Raw genomic sequence first — 18,676 nt, forward strand, 5'->3', positions numbered from 1 at the left:
TTTTAAAAGGATATCCACAAGCCTGTTTGTTCTCCTACTTCTACAGTTACTACTACTATTCCTACTACTACTACTAGTAGTGGGCTTGGTTCTGACTGGCCATTTTTGTTCTGTACTTAACATCTTTTCAGTACATACTATATGTACTACAATAGAACTGACAATCTTTTCAGTGTGTCAAGACATGAAATGTAACACTTAGAACACTATGTAAAAAAGTGGACAGATATAACTGGAATAATATAATTTATAATTGTTAAACTTTTACAGGTATTTTGTAGCATTCTAAGTGTTACATTTTGTGTTTCAACAGACTGAAAATCTTATATATTTCATTAACTATGTTGAGACTGAAAAAAATAGCTTCCTTCTTAACAGACTACATGTGATAATAATAATCATAATCATTTGAAAGTTTATTTCAAGTACAATGCAGTCGTGAAAACAAAATATTTATTAGAAATGGCATAAAAGGGGTGACAAGAGCACGCTCTACCTGTACTCAGATCCTTTCCAACAGAATAAATATGACCTAGGCCACCACAGTTCAATTGACACCGCATCTGAAATGAAATCAGAAGGTTGAGGATTTGTTTCCCACTGGCATCCAGTAGGCCATTTTTATTCTGTACTTAATATCTCTTTGGCATGTACTATAATATGTACTCAACACAACTAATAAGTTGAAAGTTTATTTCTAGTACCGGTACAACACTACGGGGGGAAATATTCATTTATATAAAGGGTGAAATAAACTGGAACAGCTTACCATATTTCCTAAAAAGATGTGAAGTCTTTCAAAAGTGGAATGAGATTGCATCAGGAAGAGATAAGGCTCAGCAGCAGACAATAGTAAGAGTAATTTTAGATTTTCTACTTGTTTTCCTGTCAATTACTACTTTTGTAATTTCTGATGTTTTGACTGGGCGATGTACTGTATGAGAGAACACGGAGACTCATATCTTCTCAGGTATCACTGAAGTAGAACATTCTGTTACTTAGGCCTTAGAGCTAGTTTGATAGATCACACATAAATAAGCAAATGTACAAGCTCAGACCACATACAACATAGAACAGTCCCATCACAACCTTAGGTCTGGTGGTAAGATCTTTAGTAGTCTTAAATGTTCACCATGGGATAAGTTCCAATTTATAAAACTCATGTGAAGAATGTACACGAATGAAAACTTATAAAATCAATTTTCTTACAACTTCTCACACACTCATGTCCGACTCTTCAGTACCAATATAATTGTTTTGAAAACCATAAGGGATATATTAAACTTAGTAGGATAAAAATTGTGGACTATTTTGTTACAAGACAGACACTTTCCATACAACTATTACTGCAAACATATAATGTTGAAGAAATGGAGTGAAACTAAATACTTGCTTTCTAAATATTTTAAACATAGATAAAAACTGAAGACAACCTTCAGTACTTTAAGTTTTACCTTATCTGTTATAGTTTTCATCTAATGCATTTTGCAGATGTTGTGAATGTAAGTCACTCCTACCACAGGCCTCTTCAACATTATTTGGATATTGTGAACACTTTTTTTAACATGTCTTCAAAAATAATATTTAGTTTCTGCAATAGCATGGTAGGTAGCTATTATTTTGTTCAAAAATAATGGTTCTGTTGCAGTTGATGTAAGTTTTCCATGGTGAGCACAAAGAATAGAAAGAGTCATTGACCAGTTGTTGACGAACATGTAAAGTCCTAGCTCAGAAGCGCTGATTGGTCTTGACTAGGTGTTGTCGCTGTACTCGATGGAGTCGTAATTGTAGAGTAACCATTGAGGAAGTACGTAACCATCTCACCCTTACCTTTCACTTTGATGGTGCCTCGACATGTCAAAGGGTAGCCTTTGGCATGGAGAATTTGATACATCTCTTGTGTTACCTGAAAAGATACAACAGATTTGAGTCTGGCTATGCTATGCAAATTCAGTTTGTGATTCAAAATCTATATATCTAAAAGAACATGTCCTGACTGACTGACTGACTGACTGACTGACTGACTGACTGACTGACTGACTGACTGACTGACTGACTGACTGACTGACTGATTCATCATCGCTGAGCCAAAACTACTGGACATAAAGAAATGAAATTTTGAGCATACATTTATACTACTATGTAGGTGCTCGCTAAGGGAGAATTTTTGGATATTCCATCGCTAAGGGGGTGAAAAGGGGAGTGAAATTTTAAAACGAGTGTATCTATATCTCAGAACTTTAAAAGTTTACAGATGTAAAAATTGGAATTTAGAATCTCCTTTAAAAATAAAGAAAAACATATCTTTTTGTTTTCAGAATATCCAAATAGGAGGGGGTTGGTGAAAAGGGTAAAAAATGGGTTGAATACCTTTAATGTGGCTACTTATATTTCAGAAACTGAAGATATTACAGACCTGAAAATTGGTGTTTGGGATCTCCTTTAAAAATAAAGAAACACATATTTTTTGGTTTTTGGAAAATCCAAATAATGGGGGGTCAAAAGGGGGAGAATTTTTAAAATGAGTGTATCTATATCTCAAAACTATAAAAGTTTACAGATGTAAAAATCAGAATTTAGAATCTCCTTTAAAAACAAAGAAACACGTATGTAGATTATATATATAGTTAATTTAGAGTCACTTTAACCCTAAGGTCTTATCGTGACTTCTAACTGTAGAATTTACATTAAATTACAGTAAAGTGAAGAATGAAAGGAATATAAAAGATTTTGGTATTTTAAACTGAACAGTTAAATTTTTGAATACAGACCAGTGTCTTTGAAAAACTTGATAATTTCTTTGTACAGTGAAGGAATTGAGAGTGCCTCCTTAATATCCTTAGGTATACCATGGTACTGGTGCCATTTGTCATACAGTGAACAGTCTGTAATGATGTGCTTCACAGTCAACACACTATTGCATGCTGTACAGATGGGAGGCAGTTTCTTCTCAAGGAGGTAGCTGTGACTTATCTTGGAGTGGCTGATCCGTATTCTAGATATTAGGACTTGATCTTGCCTGTGAAGGTTGTGAAGATAGTGTTGTACTGTAGATTCCTTTGTTACTTCATGGAGTTTGTTGTTTGACGTTTGAAGCCATTTTATCTTCCACTGTTGGTATAATTTCGTTTTAGCATAGGCAATAATGTCAGTGTGAGGGGTAGCTATTGTTAGATCGCCTAGTGGGAGATAAGTAGCATCTTTAGCTGCTTGATCAGCAGATTCATTGCCTTGAATACCTCTATGTGAGGGTATCCACACAAGGATGACTTGTTTGCCTTCTTTCATGATGTTGTTAAACAACAGTTGTATTTCATGTACAAGGATGTGTTTCGATGATGGACTTTCTATTGCGTTTAATGCACTTTTTGAATCAGAAAAAATGATGGAGTTATTGCAGGTGCTGGTTTTCAAAATATGTAGCATAGCCTGTTTTATTGTGTACAGCCCATTAGAGAAGACTGTATAGTAGTCAGGCAATTGGTATAGCATGGTACGTTCAGGATATATAATCCCACATCCATTTCTTTCCTCACATTTTGATCCATCAGTATAGATTGCAGTGTGTCTTGGGTATTTATTAGAAATTTCAAGAAATAATTAATGTTAGTGAGATCTGTCAATTTCATCTTTGGCACTGTAATTTATTTCAAAGTTAATTGTTGAAAGGGTAATAGTCTATGGTGGGACATTAAGAGAGTTGTCTGCGAGGAGTATTGGAGGGATATTTAAATTTAATTCTTCAAGAAATTTGGCTATTCTGATATTGAAGGGCTGTGGTTGTGATCCTAATTTAATGTGTGTACCTTGGTGCTTGTTAGGAAAAGCATACAACTTAATTCTTGATTCACTCATAGTTGCTACCTTGAGCACGTAAGTCAAACTTAGTTGTCTACGTCTAATTGCAAGTGGTGGTTCATTTACTTCTATTTGAATGTTGGCTACTGGACTGGTATGGAAGGCTCCTAGAGCAATTCGAAGAGTTGTGGACTGGACGGAATCAAGGATTTTGAGTGAAGACATTCTTGCAGAATTGTATACAATGCTGCCATAGTCTAATTTAGCCCTAATAATGGCTTTGTATGTGTTCATTAGCACTTGGTAGTCTGCCCACCAGTTCTTTGCTGCCAGGATCTTCATTATGTTCAGCCTTCGCAAGCAGTCATCTTTAAGGTTTTTCAGGTGAGGTATCCAACTTAACGTAGTGTCGAATAAAACTCCTAAAGTAGTATAATTGGATGGTTCAGCCGCCACCTCCTCCTCCGGCTCTCGGGAGAAGCCTCCACCTCCCGCGGGAAATTTGAATTTAGGCGGGAAATTTGAATTTTGGCGCGAGATTTGAATTTGTAAACAAAGCCACGTGCTTTTTGACAGCTGTCATCGACAACAACGCATCGCTAACCTCACTGCTGCCATCTTGACGGGCCTAAACCTCAGTGGTACCAACTTAACCTAACTAGTGCGAGATTTGAATTTGTAAACAAATCCACGTGTTTTATGACAGCCACGTGCTTTTTGACAGACAACAACGCATCGCTAACCTCACTGCTACCATCTTGATGGGCCTAAACCTCAGTAGTACCAACTTAACCTAACTAGCGCGAGATTTGAATAGGTAAACAAATCCACGTGTTTTTTGACAGCCACGTGCTTTTTGACAGACAACAACGTATCGCAAACCTCAGTGCAGCCATCTTGACGGACCTAAACCTTAGTAGTACCAACTTAACCTCACTAGCGCGAGATTTGAATCGGTAAACAAATCCACGTGCTTTTTTGACAGCTGTCATCCGCCATCTTTAAACTACAGAGCACCGTGCTGCCCTCTTTATCGCAGTAGCTGCAAATTCGTCACCTGTCATCCGCAGTGCTGCCATCTTAACGGGCCTAAACCTTAGTGCTACCAACTTAACCTCACTAGCGTGAGATTTGAATCGGTAAACAAAGCCACGTGAATTTTTTGACAGCTGTCATCCGCCATCTTCAATCTATAGAGCACAGTGCTGCCCTCTTTAGCTACTTACCTTTGAAATGTGGTGGCGGATAATTTGAAAAATGCTTTTTGACAGCAGCCATCTTTGAGCACCGTGCTGCCCTCTTTAGCTAGATACCTTTGAAATGTGGTGGAAGACAATTCCACGTGACAGCAGCCATCTTTGAGCACCGTGCTACCCTCTTTGTGGTGGCGGCAAATTCCACGTGCTCTTGTTTGGAAACAAACTCACGTGCTTTTTTCTGACAGCTGTCATCCGCCATCTTGCATCACAAACCTCAGTGCTGCACTCTTTAGCTAGATACCTTTGAAATGTGTTGGCGGCAATTTGAAAAATTCTACATCCTCTTGTTTGGAAACAAACCTATGCGCTTTTTTTGATAGCTATCATCCGCCATCTTTAATCCAGAGAGCACCGTCCTGCCCTCTTTAGCTACTTACCTTTGAAATGTGGTGGCGGTAAATTCTACGCGCTCTTGTTTGGAAACAAACCCATGTGCTTTTCTGACAGCTGTCATCCGCCATCTTTAATCCAGAGAGAACAGTGCTGCACTCTTTAGTTGAAATGTGGTGGCGAGTGTGCAGCGATAACATTAGTGTTTAGACTTGCGAAACATATTAAGACTAAAATCGATGTTGATATCTTCAACACGTAATTAGAACATTGATTGCTGTGTTCAGATTACTAACTAGAACCGAACACGGTACAGCATGTGTTTAAAACATGTCAAGAGATACCTTTGTTCTAAGAAAATCAGATTAAAACATAACAAGACTAGAATCGATGCTGTTAACTTTAACGTGTGATCAGAACATTGATTGATGTGTTCAGATCACTAAATAAGTGATCAAGACTAGATTGGAACACTGTACGACATGTTAGGGGATACCTTTGTTCTAAGAAAATCAGATTAAAACATAACAAGACTAGAATTGATACCGTTAACTTCAACATGTGTTTAGAACATTGATTGCTGTGTTTAGATTACTAAAAATGTTGTTAAGACTGGATTCTAACACTGTACTCGATACAACATGTATTTAGAACATGTTAGGGGGGTACCTTTGTTCTAAGAAAATCAGATTGAAACATAACAAGACTAGAATCGAACACTGCACTCGATGTTGTTAACTTTAACATGTGATCAGAACATTAATTGATGTGTTCAGATCACTAAATAAGTGATCAAAACTAGAATCGAACACTGTGCTCGATACAACATATGATCAGAACATCGGTTGATGTGTTTACAACATGTCTGGGGTATACCTTTGTTCGAAGAAAGAAATTAGACTGGAATTCTGAACAGCTTACGCAAGATAGCAACTCTTATAACTTCCTTTACTTACTCTGCCAAGGTACATCTTTATCGAACATGCATTGCAAAAGCGAGAGTGTGCAAGTTTAGACTTAAACACATACTACCGTTTAAAATTATATATACATACTATAGTTCGATGCTGTTGAACACAACATTGTAAGACTAGAATCAAAAACTGTTTAGAAAAACAAAAAATCTCTCCTCGACATACTTACTGAGCAGCTCCTCCTCCTCTTCTGTTAAGGTATATCTCTATCGAACATGCATTGCGAAAGCAAGAGTGTGCGAGTTTAGACTTGAACACACACTACCGTTTATAGTTCAATGTTCTAGTACACTGCATTGCAAGACTAGAATCAAACACTGTTTAGAAAAAAAACCTCTTCTCAACATACTAACAGTGCTGCTCTTCTAAGATGAAAACATACTTACGAATTAGCTACACACTTTCTTTCTTACCATACTTACTCTTCTTCTTCAAATAATAAACAAAACTTTCAAGAGAAAGGAGTGGGAGAAGGCAAAGGTAATACCTAATCTAAAATAAAAGAATATGTTAATTCTACATTATTTATTTACATCTCGTATGTACAAGTTTTATCTTGAATGATTTTACTTGTAGTAATGTTTACGTACTTTTTACTTCGCGGTGTAATTTTCGTATGTACATGCTTTATCTTACAATTAATAACACAATTCTTGTATGTATGAGTTTTAGTTGATGTTATGCTGTAGTAAACAATGCTATAACTAAAAACCGAGCGATACAAAACTCACATACTTGCAAGCGTTTACATTGTTGTAATTAATGTAGTACTTAAAATTAAGTCTTCGGTAACGCGTGCTTACACATACTAGTGAGCATCTACACTCCTAAGATTTTTTTTTTCTAGAAGTCGCGTCTTTAGCGACACCTGCTAACTCATACTAGGGAGCGTTTACATTCCTGTAATTAATGTAGTACTAATAGTAAAGTCTTTGTTAACACTGGGCTTACACGACTATACTGCTGTAATGTCTATCGTTATAGAGGTAAGAAGTCATACTGTTGCAATGTCACAGAAGAAAGAAGTTATACTGTTGCAATGTTTATCGTTATAGAAGTAATGAGTTATACTGTTGCAATGTCACAGAGGAAAGAAGTCATACTGTTGCAATGTCTATCGTCACAGAGGTAAGACGTTATACTGTTGCAAATGTCTATCGTCACAGAGGTGAGAGATTACACTGTTGCAATGTCTATCATTATAGAAGTAAAAGGTTATACTGTTGCAATGTCTATCGTCATAGAGGTAAGACGTTATACTGTTGCAATGTCACGGAGGAAAGAAGTCATACTGTTGCAATGTCACGGAGGAAAGAAGTCATACTGTTGCAATGTTACAGAGGAAAGAAGTCATACTGTTGCAATGTCTATCGTCACAGAGGCAATACGTTATACTGTTGCAATGTCTATCATTATAGAAGTAAAGGGTTATACTGTTGCAATGTTACAGAGGAAAGAGTCATACTGTTGCAATGTCTATCGTCACAGAGGCAAGACGTTATACTGTTACAATGTCTATCGTCACAGAGGCAAGACGTTATACTGTTGCAATGTCTATCATTATAGAAGTAAAGGGTTATACTGTTGCAATGTTACAGAGGAAAGAGTCATACTGTTGCAATGTCTATCGTCACAGAGGCAAGACGTTATACTGTTACAACGTCTATCGTCACAGAGGTGAGGGATTACACTGTTGCAATGACTATGTCTATCGTTATAGAGGTAAGAAGTCATACTGTTGCAATGTCTATCGTCACAGAGGAAAGAGGTCATACTGTTGCAATGTTTTTGTCTATTCTACATGTACTACACTCTTTACAGTTTTCTATCCTAGCTGTCCCCCCCTTTTGCAGCGAACAAAACTATAACTAAACTCTTAACTTTGAAGCTGTCGTATTATTATTACTTTACTAAAAAGGCTCAGCAACTAGAGAAGTAGAAAAGTACAAGGAATTCAAGAAGATTTAGGGTTTTACTAAGAAACTAAGGATGTATGTGTATGTATATTAATAAGGTAGCACTTAAGAATAAAGACTGTAAATAGTTTGTTATTTTAAAGCTGTACAATCGTAAAAGGCTACTAAAAAGTCCTAAAGAAAGCTCTAAACTTGAGTGCACTGACGAGGACGTTAGCAAAAGGTTGTACTAATGCAATATCTATCTGTTAATGCTACAGTTAATGTACACTTCAAGCTGTGGAATGTTTCATAGCTAATATCGAAAACAACGCTTGCAGGAAGAAATTCCAACACTACAATACTTTAAAGCTGCTTTTTCTAGTTTTTAACCTTGCGACTCGAGAGAAGGACATTAAGTAACACCCTTATCGAACGTTATCTGCAAGAGCGCTTTTACGTTGTTAGGTATAGAACATTCATCTCTCTCTATCTGTTTTTTAAATGTACAACAATGTCTGACCTCTATAGGTTGAAACTTGGTTTCTTCTAAACTCACGACAATGTCTAACCTCTATAGGCTAAAATTTCGTTTCTTCTAAACATCGTAAATTTATCTAATCTCTATTGATAAATGGTTGTTCTTTTTCCAGAACTTGTTGCATACGCTCTTATAGAAGACACTATGTTCCCCTGCAAGAGTTGTGTAGCAACCTTTACAAGACGTGATAGCCTCACACGTCATTTAAAAATGAAACATCAGGCATCTACTATGTTATTCTGCTCGCAGTGTGACAAAACGTTCGGAAGACGAGATAGCCTTGCACGCCATCTAAAATCAAAACATCAGGCATCTACTATGTTATTCTGCGAGCAGTGTAGTGTAACATTCGGAAGACAGGATAGCCTCACGCGTTATATAAAATCAAAAAATCATCAGGTATCTACTATGTTATTCTGCGAGCAGTGTAGTGTAACATTCGAAAGACAATATTTTAAAGCTGCTGCAATAGAACAACATTTTAACTAAAGAGTGTAAGTTAGCTAAAGTTGTTGCATTTTAACAACGGTAGGGGTATAGATGTATGTTTGTATTAAAATTCTATGTGCATATAACTAATATGTAGAAATACCTCGAAGTGCTTAGTGTAATTTACGCATTAAGAGCTTTGCAAGCTGTAACAGGTGTAGTTTCCTAATTTATTATGCATCAACAAAACTAATAACACAAGATTTGTTCTCTATTCCGCGATATATAATGCAAATAGAACGTTGATTTAGTTCTCTATTTCTAAATCAGTTAGCACACTAAATCTATTAGGTAAAAAATTTGAAAGTCTTTGCAGACGCCTAACATCTTTTCTCCAAATTTCGTTTTAAATCTTCGTAGAGAAATCACTTTAAATTGCTCATTTAGCGGTAGACTTGTCAGCGGCTTAGTAGTTGGAGTTGAAAGATGACCTATCTGGTTAATCATCTCCATAGTTTTTCTACAAAAAAGCGGAATACTATTTTTTAGATTTTTTAAAAACAATGTAAACATATAAGATCAATTAAAAAAGATCGAAACATACCTTAAAAATGTTCACGCTGCAGACTGCAAACTCTTACTCGGATAAATAAAATGTGCACGTTCAAGCCTGTAACTCGAATAAATGTCGACGATAACTCTTGATGTACCTAGAAAAGAACAAAAATATATGAATGTAGCGTTAGCACTTGCATCGCACATAGTGATGATCGGATATGAAAGGGTTACAAAAGTTACTTGGTTTGTTAACAGCTAGCCTAGCTATCTTTAAAAACATGCAACTCGAAGATGTTTATTGCCTAGTATAGAAGCACTTGTGATGTTGGATAGGAAAGGGCTACAAAAGTTACTTGGTTCGTCAACAACTAGCCTGTTATAAATGTCGTCTAACTAAAAGTAGCGTCAGTACATTCACATGTTTACACACACAGAGCACTTGTATCACACATAGTGATAATAGGATATGAAAGAGCTAACCTAGCTATCTTTAACTTAAAGATGTTTATTACCTAACGTAAAAGCGCTTGTGATGATAGGATATGAAAGGGCAAGTCAGCTAGCTTAGAGTTGCGATGTTCGGAAGAAACCAAGTTTCAACTTATAGAGGTCGCACATTGTTGTAAGTTTGAAGTTACAGTAACTGTCTGAAAGCACATTCTCATGTTTACACACAGAGCACTTGTATCACACATAGTGATGAAAGGATATGAAAGGGCAACTTACCTAACCTAGCTATTTTTAACTCGAAGACCTTTATTGCCTAGCGTAAAAGCAAAGGTAATGATAGGATATGAAGGGACAAGTCTGTTAGCCTAGAGTTGCGATGTTTAGAAGAAACCAAGTTTCAACCTATTGAGGTCAGACATTGTTGTGAGTTTAAAGTTACAAGATTAACCTCTTCCCTGTCTACGCCTTCTAATCCTCCTATCCTAGAATGCTAAAAACGGAAGAAACCAAGTTTCAACCTATAGAGGTCAGACATTGTTCTGATTTTGAAGTAACGAGATTAACCTCCTCCTTGTCTACATCTTCTAATCCTCCTATCGTAAAATGCTAAAACAATGAAGGCTGCAAAAGATACTTGGTTTGTTAATAGCTAACCTAGCTCTCTTTAACTCAAAGACTTTTATCGCCTGACGTAAAAGCAAATGTAATAATAGGATATCAAAAGGATAAGTCAGCTAGCTAAGAATTGCGATGTTTAGAAGAAACCAAGTTTCAACCTATTGAGGTCAGATGAAGTTATGAGATTAACCTCTTCCTTGTCTACGCCTTCTAATCCTCCTATCGTAAAATGCTAAAAACAATGAAGGTTATAAAAGTTACTTGGTTTGTTAACAGCTAACCTAGCTATCTTTAACTCAAAGACCTTTATTGCCTGACGTAAAAGCAAATGTAATAATAGGATATGAAAGGGAAACTCAGCTAGCCTAGAGTTGCGATGTTTAGAAGAAAGCAAGTTTTTACCTATAGAGGACAGACATTGTAGTAAGTTTGAAATTACAAGATTAACCTCTTCTATGTCTATGCCTTCTAATTCTCCTATCTTATAATGCTAAAAACAACGTAAACATATAAGATCGATAGAAAAAGTTCGAAACATACCTTAACATGTTCGCGCTGCAGACTGTTACTCGGATGAATAAAATGCGTACCTTCAAGCCTGTAACTCGAACGATAATATTCTAGTTGTACCTAAAAAGAAAAGAAAATATATGAATGTGGATGTTTATTACCTAGCGTAGAAGTTGCTTTGCAAACAGTAACTAACAGTTCAGGCTTACCTTAAGTTGAAGGCTGAAGAATAATATTCACAGCAGACAGTACTTAGACGGGGGATGTGCACGTAATAAACACACACAAAGAACTGTGAGCGCTTCACGCAGACTGCAGCGAGTAAATATGCTGCTTGTTACCAAGCGGATGTGAAAGTCGCTGACAACTGCAGTACAGTTGGAACTAAATGTTTATGCAACAAGAGCTCTCCTGGGGGTCTTACACTGAGTTCTGCAGGCTGACGTATTTAAGCCGGGATCGAACCTGCTGTTGATGCCGAGGTGTCAGAATTTAAGAGTTCTGCAGCGGATCGAGCCTTAGAAAGTTAGCGCGCGATCCTCGACCTCTGGACTTAAACGGGAGGGTACTAAGCTAAGCAAGAAGCCGACATCCGCGGTATTCCTTACCTGCAGGCACTTAAAGGTATTGAGCTAAGACCGCATCCGGCTAGATCATGTAATTACACGTTATGATGATCGCGCAGGTCTCTCGCCTAGCATTTGCTTTTTTTACAGCTTCCGACAGTAGGGGTTCGAACCCGCTACCGTCAGAAGGGGTGAAGTCGATCAAAAAATGTAGTTTTTCTTTTATTTTAGGGGGAATATATTGAAGAATTCGTTTTAAAAAAAAATACATGTAATCCTTAGCATTTCAACATTATATCTAATGCTGAATATAGACATAGCCTATTGTACTTTTGGAGTTATTTTAATTGAAAAGTCGATCGGCTTCACCCCACCCAGTGGGGTGAAGCCAATCACTGCTTTTTAAAAGGCATATAACGGCTTCACCCAGGTACTGGGGTGAAACCGACCAATTTTTAAGTTGAAACAGCTCTAGAGGTATGGTAGGCTATGTTTTCATTCATTTTTAAAATACTAGAGGGTGTTCCTCAGGGACCTAACATATATGTAAATTAACAAATAGAATATTTTATGCTTAGAACATTGTATTTTCATTTAAAAAACAGCCACTATACAAACAATTATCGTACATCATGAAGAATTTTCACTCAATTTTTGAAATGTCAATATCTGGGAAAATGTAGCGTCCACGACCGATGCCCTTAGGCTTCACTTTTGTTACAATTTGCGTGAGGGGAGTCTTGTCTACATCAGGAACATCTGGAAATACAAAATGAACCTGCTTGGATCCTCTTTTCCTTAAATAGCTGACTTCAGCGTCATTTTCAGCCATCTGAATTATTTGACCTATAAAATGTCTGTTCCTGCTACCAGTCGGAAATGATACCAATACAAATTCACCACTCTTGTAAGAACTACAGTTTTCACCTTCTTCAGTAGTTCCACCATAATCTATGACACTAGACCTACCGGTATCATCCTCGACAAATAGCTCTGAATCAGAATGCAACTGGTTCTCGTTTGATGATCTTGAATGCATATCATCACCCAACTCTACGAGATCACGAACTACTATTCCCTTGCCAGCTGCAACATTGAGACGTTTTTGCCTTGGGCGTTTCTCGGTACTTCCAGTGGTTTCCTTCCTTAATTCCTTTAAGTGGTCCACCAATGTGTCACTCCACCGTCTTTCCAATCCTTCATTTTCCCTCGGAGATTTTGGAAGTTTTTTAAGGACAGCTTCTCGATTTAGAGGAACAATGCCACATGCTGCGAATCCTGCCACAACGTTGGATGTTAGGTGAACACCCACTTCCTCGAAGGTCTTCTTCAGCATCTTAGGAAACTCGCACTTAGGCAAGACTCCTCTGTTTTTCATTTTCCATTCTTCTAAGCACTTTCTCCAAGCTCCTTTTAGTGGATGGAAGAAGGCTACATCAAGTGGTTGGCAAATGTGGGTGGTATTTGGTGGAAGTAAAATGAAGTCAATTTCGTTCTCTTCACACAACTGAATAACATGGAGAGAAAGATGACTTGAGAGGTTGTCTCCAATCAGTACTTTTCTACCGTTCAGCTTACGAGCAAACGGGAGCAGAATTTTCTCAAATCAGTCTTCAAATATCTCAAGGTCAAACCAACCGCTTGTGTTCCTGTTATACCCACTGCCAGGAATGCCATTTTCAATCCATGTTGGGTAGAGATACTTTGCTTTATATACCACATATGGTGGCAAAACAACACCTTCAGCTGTAGCTGCAATCATGACACTAACACTTGTCTTGGACGAATCCATGATTTTCTCTGCATGCTTTACTCCTCTTTTAACCAGTGCTTTACTTTGGCCTGGGTCGTCTGTAAAGTTGGTCTCATCAAAGTTTATTATGTTACTAGGAGGCATATCTGCAACGTATACCTCCAGATTATCAAAATAATCATGAATAACTTCCTCACTAATTCCAGCACGACTCCTCTTGATATTTTGCACTAATCTTTCAGTAAGCTCCTGGTTTCTTTTTATAAAGCCTAAGAACCAGTCTCTTCCTGGTTTATTGTTCTTAAAACGTTTCTCAACTCGCCCAGAACGATTCAAATACCCCTGTACAACATTTCTCACATCATGTCGTTTCAAAGGAAAACCCCACTCTCCACACTTGATCAATCCATGTACTAAACATTCTTCGTCTTTTGAATTTAGAACAGGCTGCCCACCATAACTGTTTTTACGTTTGCCCTTCACCCACTCATTTAGCGTTGTATAAGGCACACCGTAACACTCGGATGCTTTACGAATGCTCAACTTTCCTTTCTTCACTTCCCGAACGGCATTTTCCAGATATACTGCACTGTAGTTCCTTTTTCCCTCCCTGCCCATCTTCTTTACGTACGTTCGCGGCATGATCGACTTCACCCTGCAAAATACAATAATTCAATTAATAGATCAGTACTCGTCCTCACGACAAACTTTAGCCTTTGCAAATACATAAATCGGATGACAATGCATTCACTTACCAACTAACAGTCCGAAAACGGCTGAATTATATGCCTATAACGTGGTATTGTGACACTTTTTGTCTGACTTCATTCACAGGTCACCAAAATGCATGTGTTTATTTCCCACAGTGCCACTGAACGGTTACCCACAGAGAACATTCCACAGATAGAAAATACTCTGCAACTCATGGGCTTTCAAAGAGAATATATATCATAAAGTTTCCTGATTTGCCACCAGGTAGCAGTAGCAAAAATCATAACGATATATTGGCGATCAACTTCACCCCACCTGATCGACTTCACCCCTTCTGACGGTATCTCCCGAAGTAGCGAGAATGTTGAGGGTGATTCATCTGTCGGATGGAGGCGATCCTACTGTTGCATATTACATTCTCAGGTAGTTTCGAATAACCAGAGGGCGTGCAAAAAGCCAGCATTAAGTAAGGGCATATAACGCTGTTGATGGGGGGGTTAAACCTTGTGCAGGCTCCTTCGAAAATGATTGTGAGTACAAGATGTTGATGGTGATTCATCTGTCGGATGGAGGTGATAAGCTATGTGCAGGCTCCTTCGGTAGGAGTAGGCTATGTGCCGGCACCGGGTTTTACCCTCTCCCTACTATTGTATATTACATTCCTAGGCAGTTTCGAATAACCAGAGGGTGTGCAAAAAGCCAGCATTAAGTAAGGGTATATAACGCTGTTGATGGGGACGTTAAACCTTGTGCAGACTCCTTCGAAAATGATTGTGAGTACAAGATGTTGATGGTGATTCATCTGTCGGATGGAGGCGATAAGCTGTGTGCAGGCTTCATCGGTAGGAGTAGGCTATGTGCCGGCACCGGGTTTTACTCTCTCCCTACTATTGTATATTACATTCATAGGCAGTTTCGAATAACCAGAGGGTGTGCAGAAAGCCAGCATTAAGTAAGGGCATATAACGCTGTTGATGGGGACGTTAAACCTTGTGCAGACTCCTTCGAAAATGATTGTGAGTACAAGATGTTGATGGTGATTCATCTGTCGGATGGAGGCAATAAGCTATGTGCAAGCTTCTTCGGTAGGAGTAGGCTATGTGCCGGCACCGAGTTTTACCCTCTCCCTACTGTTGTATATTACATTCTTAGCCAGTTTCGAATAACCAGAGGGTGTGCAAAAAGCCAGCATTAAGTAAGGGTATATAACGCTGTTGATGGGGACGTTAAACCTTGTGCAGACTCCTTCGAAAATGATTGTGAGTACAAGATGTTGATGGTGATTCATCTGTCGGATGGAGGCGATAAGCAATGTGCAGGCTTCATCGGTAGGAGTAGGCTATGTGCCGGCACCGAGTTTTACCCTCTCCCTACTGTTGCATATTACATTCTCAGGTAGTTTCGAATAACCAGAGGGCGTGCGAAAAGCCAGCATTAAGTAAGGGCATATAACGCTGTTGATGGGGACGTTAAACCTTGTGCAGGCTCCTTCGAAAATGATTGTGAGTACAAGATGTTGATGGTGATTCATCTGTCGGATGGAGGCGATAAGCTGTGTGCAGGCTTCATCGGTAGGAGTAGGCTATGTACCGGCACCGGGTTTTACCCTCTCCCTACTATTGTATATTACATTCTTAGGCAGTTTCGAATAACCAGAGGGTGTGCAAAAAGCCAGCATTAAGTAAGGGTATATAACGCTGTTGATGGGGACGTTAAACCTTGTGCAGACTCCTTCGAAAATGATTGTGAGTACAAGATGTTGATAGTGATTCATCTGTCGGATGGAGGCGATAAGCTGTGTGCAGGCTTCATCGGTAGGAGTAGGCTATGTGCCGGCACCGGGTTTTACTCTCTCCTTACTATTGTATATTACATTCTTAGGCAGTTTCGAATAACAAGAGGGTGTGCAAAAAACCAGCATTAAGTAAGGGCATAGAACGCTGTTGATGGGGACGTTAAACCTTGTGCAGACTCCTTCGAAAATGATTGTGAGTACAAGATGTTGATGGTGATTCATCTGTCGGATGGAGGCGATAAGCTGTGTTCAGGCTTCATCGGTAGGAGTAGGCTATGTGCCGGCACCGGGTTTTACCCTCTCCCTACTATTGTATATTACATTCTTAGGCAGTTTCGAATAACCAGAGGGTGTGCAAAAAGCCAGCATTAAGTAAGGGTATATAACGCTGTTGATGCGGACGTCAAACCTTGTACAGGCTCCTTCAACAGGAGTAGCCTATATGCCGGTACCGTGCAGGCTCTTTCAATAGGAGTAGGCTATGTGCTAGCACTAGGTTATACCCTCTCCGTACAATCATAATATTTTATCTTAAGAACTTACACCAGAAGGAATTACTAACACGATTAAGAAAATGTTCCGTGAGTTACAAGTAGCTTATCATACACGCACTGTCCTCGCTGAAGGTTACTACAGCCGGAAGACTAGTGTACAATTTCAGTCAACGCATGCATTCCTTACCTCGCTCTAACTACACAGGTACAACTTCAAAGACAGTGTTCTAAGCAGCGGAACAAAAATGTAACCTGGTGTGAGCACATAGCCTGCTCCTAAAGCTTAACACTGTAAATGTTTGGAGCTCCTGTTTTTACAGCTAGATGTGGTTCCTAACGTAACAGGGCCGGGATTAAAAATATGTTTTACAGCCGAGTGGCCCCTCCTGAAGCAAGAGTTTAAATCGCAAGAATCTGTTTTACGGCTAGATGCCCTTCCTGCCGCTGAAAGGCCAGGATTTAGCCAGTTACCCTTCCTGATGTAACAAGACTAGAATTTATTTTTAGGCTGCACTTGGCTAGAAATAGCCACACGAAATTATTATATAGAAAGAGAATTGCCGGCTCATACGGTTTGGTTTAGTGTGCTTGCCTCTCACCCTACAGTCTCGGGTTCGATTCTCTTAGAACGAAGGTGCACCCCAAACACATCAATCAATGTTCTGATCATATGTTGTATCGAGTACAGTGTTCGATTATACTCTTAATCACTTCTTTTGTAATATAATCTTCAAGTATTCGATAAAGCTATACCTTAACAGAGCAAGGAAAAGGAGGTTATAACAATCGCTATCTTACGCAAGCCGTTCAGAACTGTAGTCTTTTCTTCTCCTAGAACAAAGGTATTCCTTGACATGTACTTTTAAATTGTCCGCTACTACGAACAAGAGCGCAGCACAGTGCTCTCAGATGGCGGATGTGGAATTTGCCGCCACCACATGTCGAAGAATAAAGATGCCAACACGATGCTCTCTTGGCAGCTTTTCAAATTGCCCGCATGATAGCAGCACGATGCTCTTTTCATTAAAGATGGTGGATGACAGCTGTCAAAAAAGCACGTGGGTTTGTAAAGCACGCGGAATTCGCCACCACCACAAAGAGGGCAGCACGGTGCTCTCTAGATTAAAGATGGCGGATGATAGCTGACAGAACTTTTCAAATTACCCGCTACTACAGAGAGCAGCATAGTGTTCTGTAGTTTAAAGATGGCGGATGTCAGCTGACGCAAGAGGGCAGCACGGTGCTCTCTAGATTAAAGATGGTGGATGACAAAAAGCACGTAGCCGCCACCACATGTCAAAGAATAAAGATGCCAACACGATGCTCTCTTAGCAGCTTTTCAAATTGTCCGCCACCACAGAGTGCAGCGCGGTGCTCTGTAGATTAAAGATGGTGGATGACAGCTGTCAAAAAAGCACGTGAGTTTGTTTCCAAACAAGAGCACGTGGAATTTATCACCACCACAAAGATGGCAGCACGGTGCTCTCTAGATTAAAGATGGCGGATGATAGCTGACAGAACTTTTCAAATTACCCGCTACTACAGAGAGCAGCATAGTGCTCTGTAGTTTAAAGATGGCGGATGTCAGCTGACGCAAGAGGGCAGCACGGTGCTCTCTAGATTAAAGATGGCGGATGACAAAAAGCACGTGGCTTTGTTTCCAAGCAAGAGCACGTGGAATTTGCCGCCACCACATAGAGTGCAGCACGGTGCTCTGTTGATTAAAGATGGTGGATGGTAGCTGTCAGAAAAGCACATAGGTTTGTTTCCAAACAAGAGCACGTAGAATTTGCCCCCGCCACAAAGAGGGTAGCACGGTGCTCAAAGATGGCTGCTGTCACGTAGAATTGCCTGCCACCACATTTCAATAGTATCTAGCTAAAGAGGGCAGCACGGTGCTCAAAGATGGCTGCTGTCAAAAAGCATTTTTCAAATTATCCGCCACCACATTTCAAAGGTAAGTAGCTAAAGAGGGCAGCACTGTGCTCTCTTGAT

General features: G+C 39.1%; 1 protein-coding gene across 1 annotated transcript in view; it reads right to left on the bottom strand.

The window, feature by feature from the left end:
• Positions 1–557: 557 nt before the first annotated feature.
• Positions 558–18,676, bottom strand: part of LOC136875966 (adenylate cyclase type 6) — a 364,554-nt gene continuing 346,435 nt past the window's right edge. Inside the window, exon 25 of the mRNA XM_067149581.2 lies at positions 558–1,906. Coding sequence (XP_067005682.2) covers positions 1,724–1,906 — 183 coding nt within the window. The 3' untranslated portion in view covers positions 558–1,723. The remainder of the gene's footprint in view (positions 1,907–18,676) is intronic.

The sequence above is a fragment of the Anabrus simplex genome, chromosome 6, assembly GCF_040414725.1.
Source record: "Anabrus simplex isolate iqAnaSimp1 chromosome 6, ASM4041472v1, whole genome shotgun sequence".
Classification (NCBI taxonomy): Eukaryota; Metazoa; Arthropoda; class Insecta; order Orthoptera; family Tettigoniidae; genus Anabrus; species Anabrus simplex.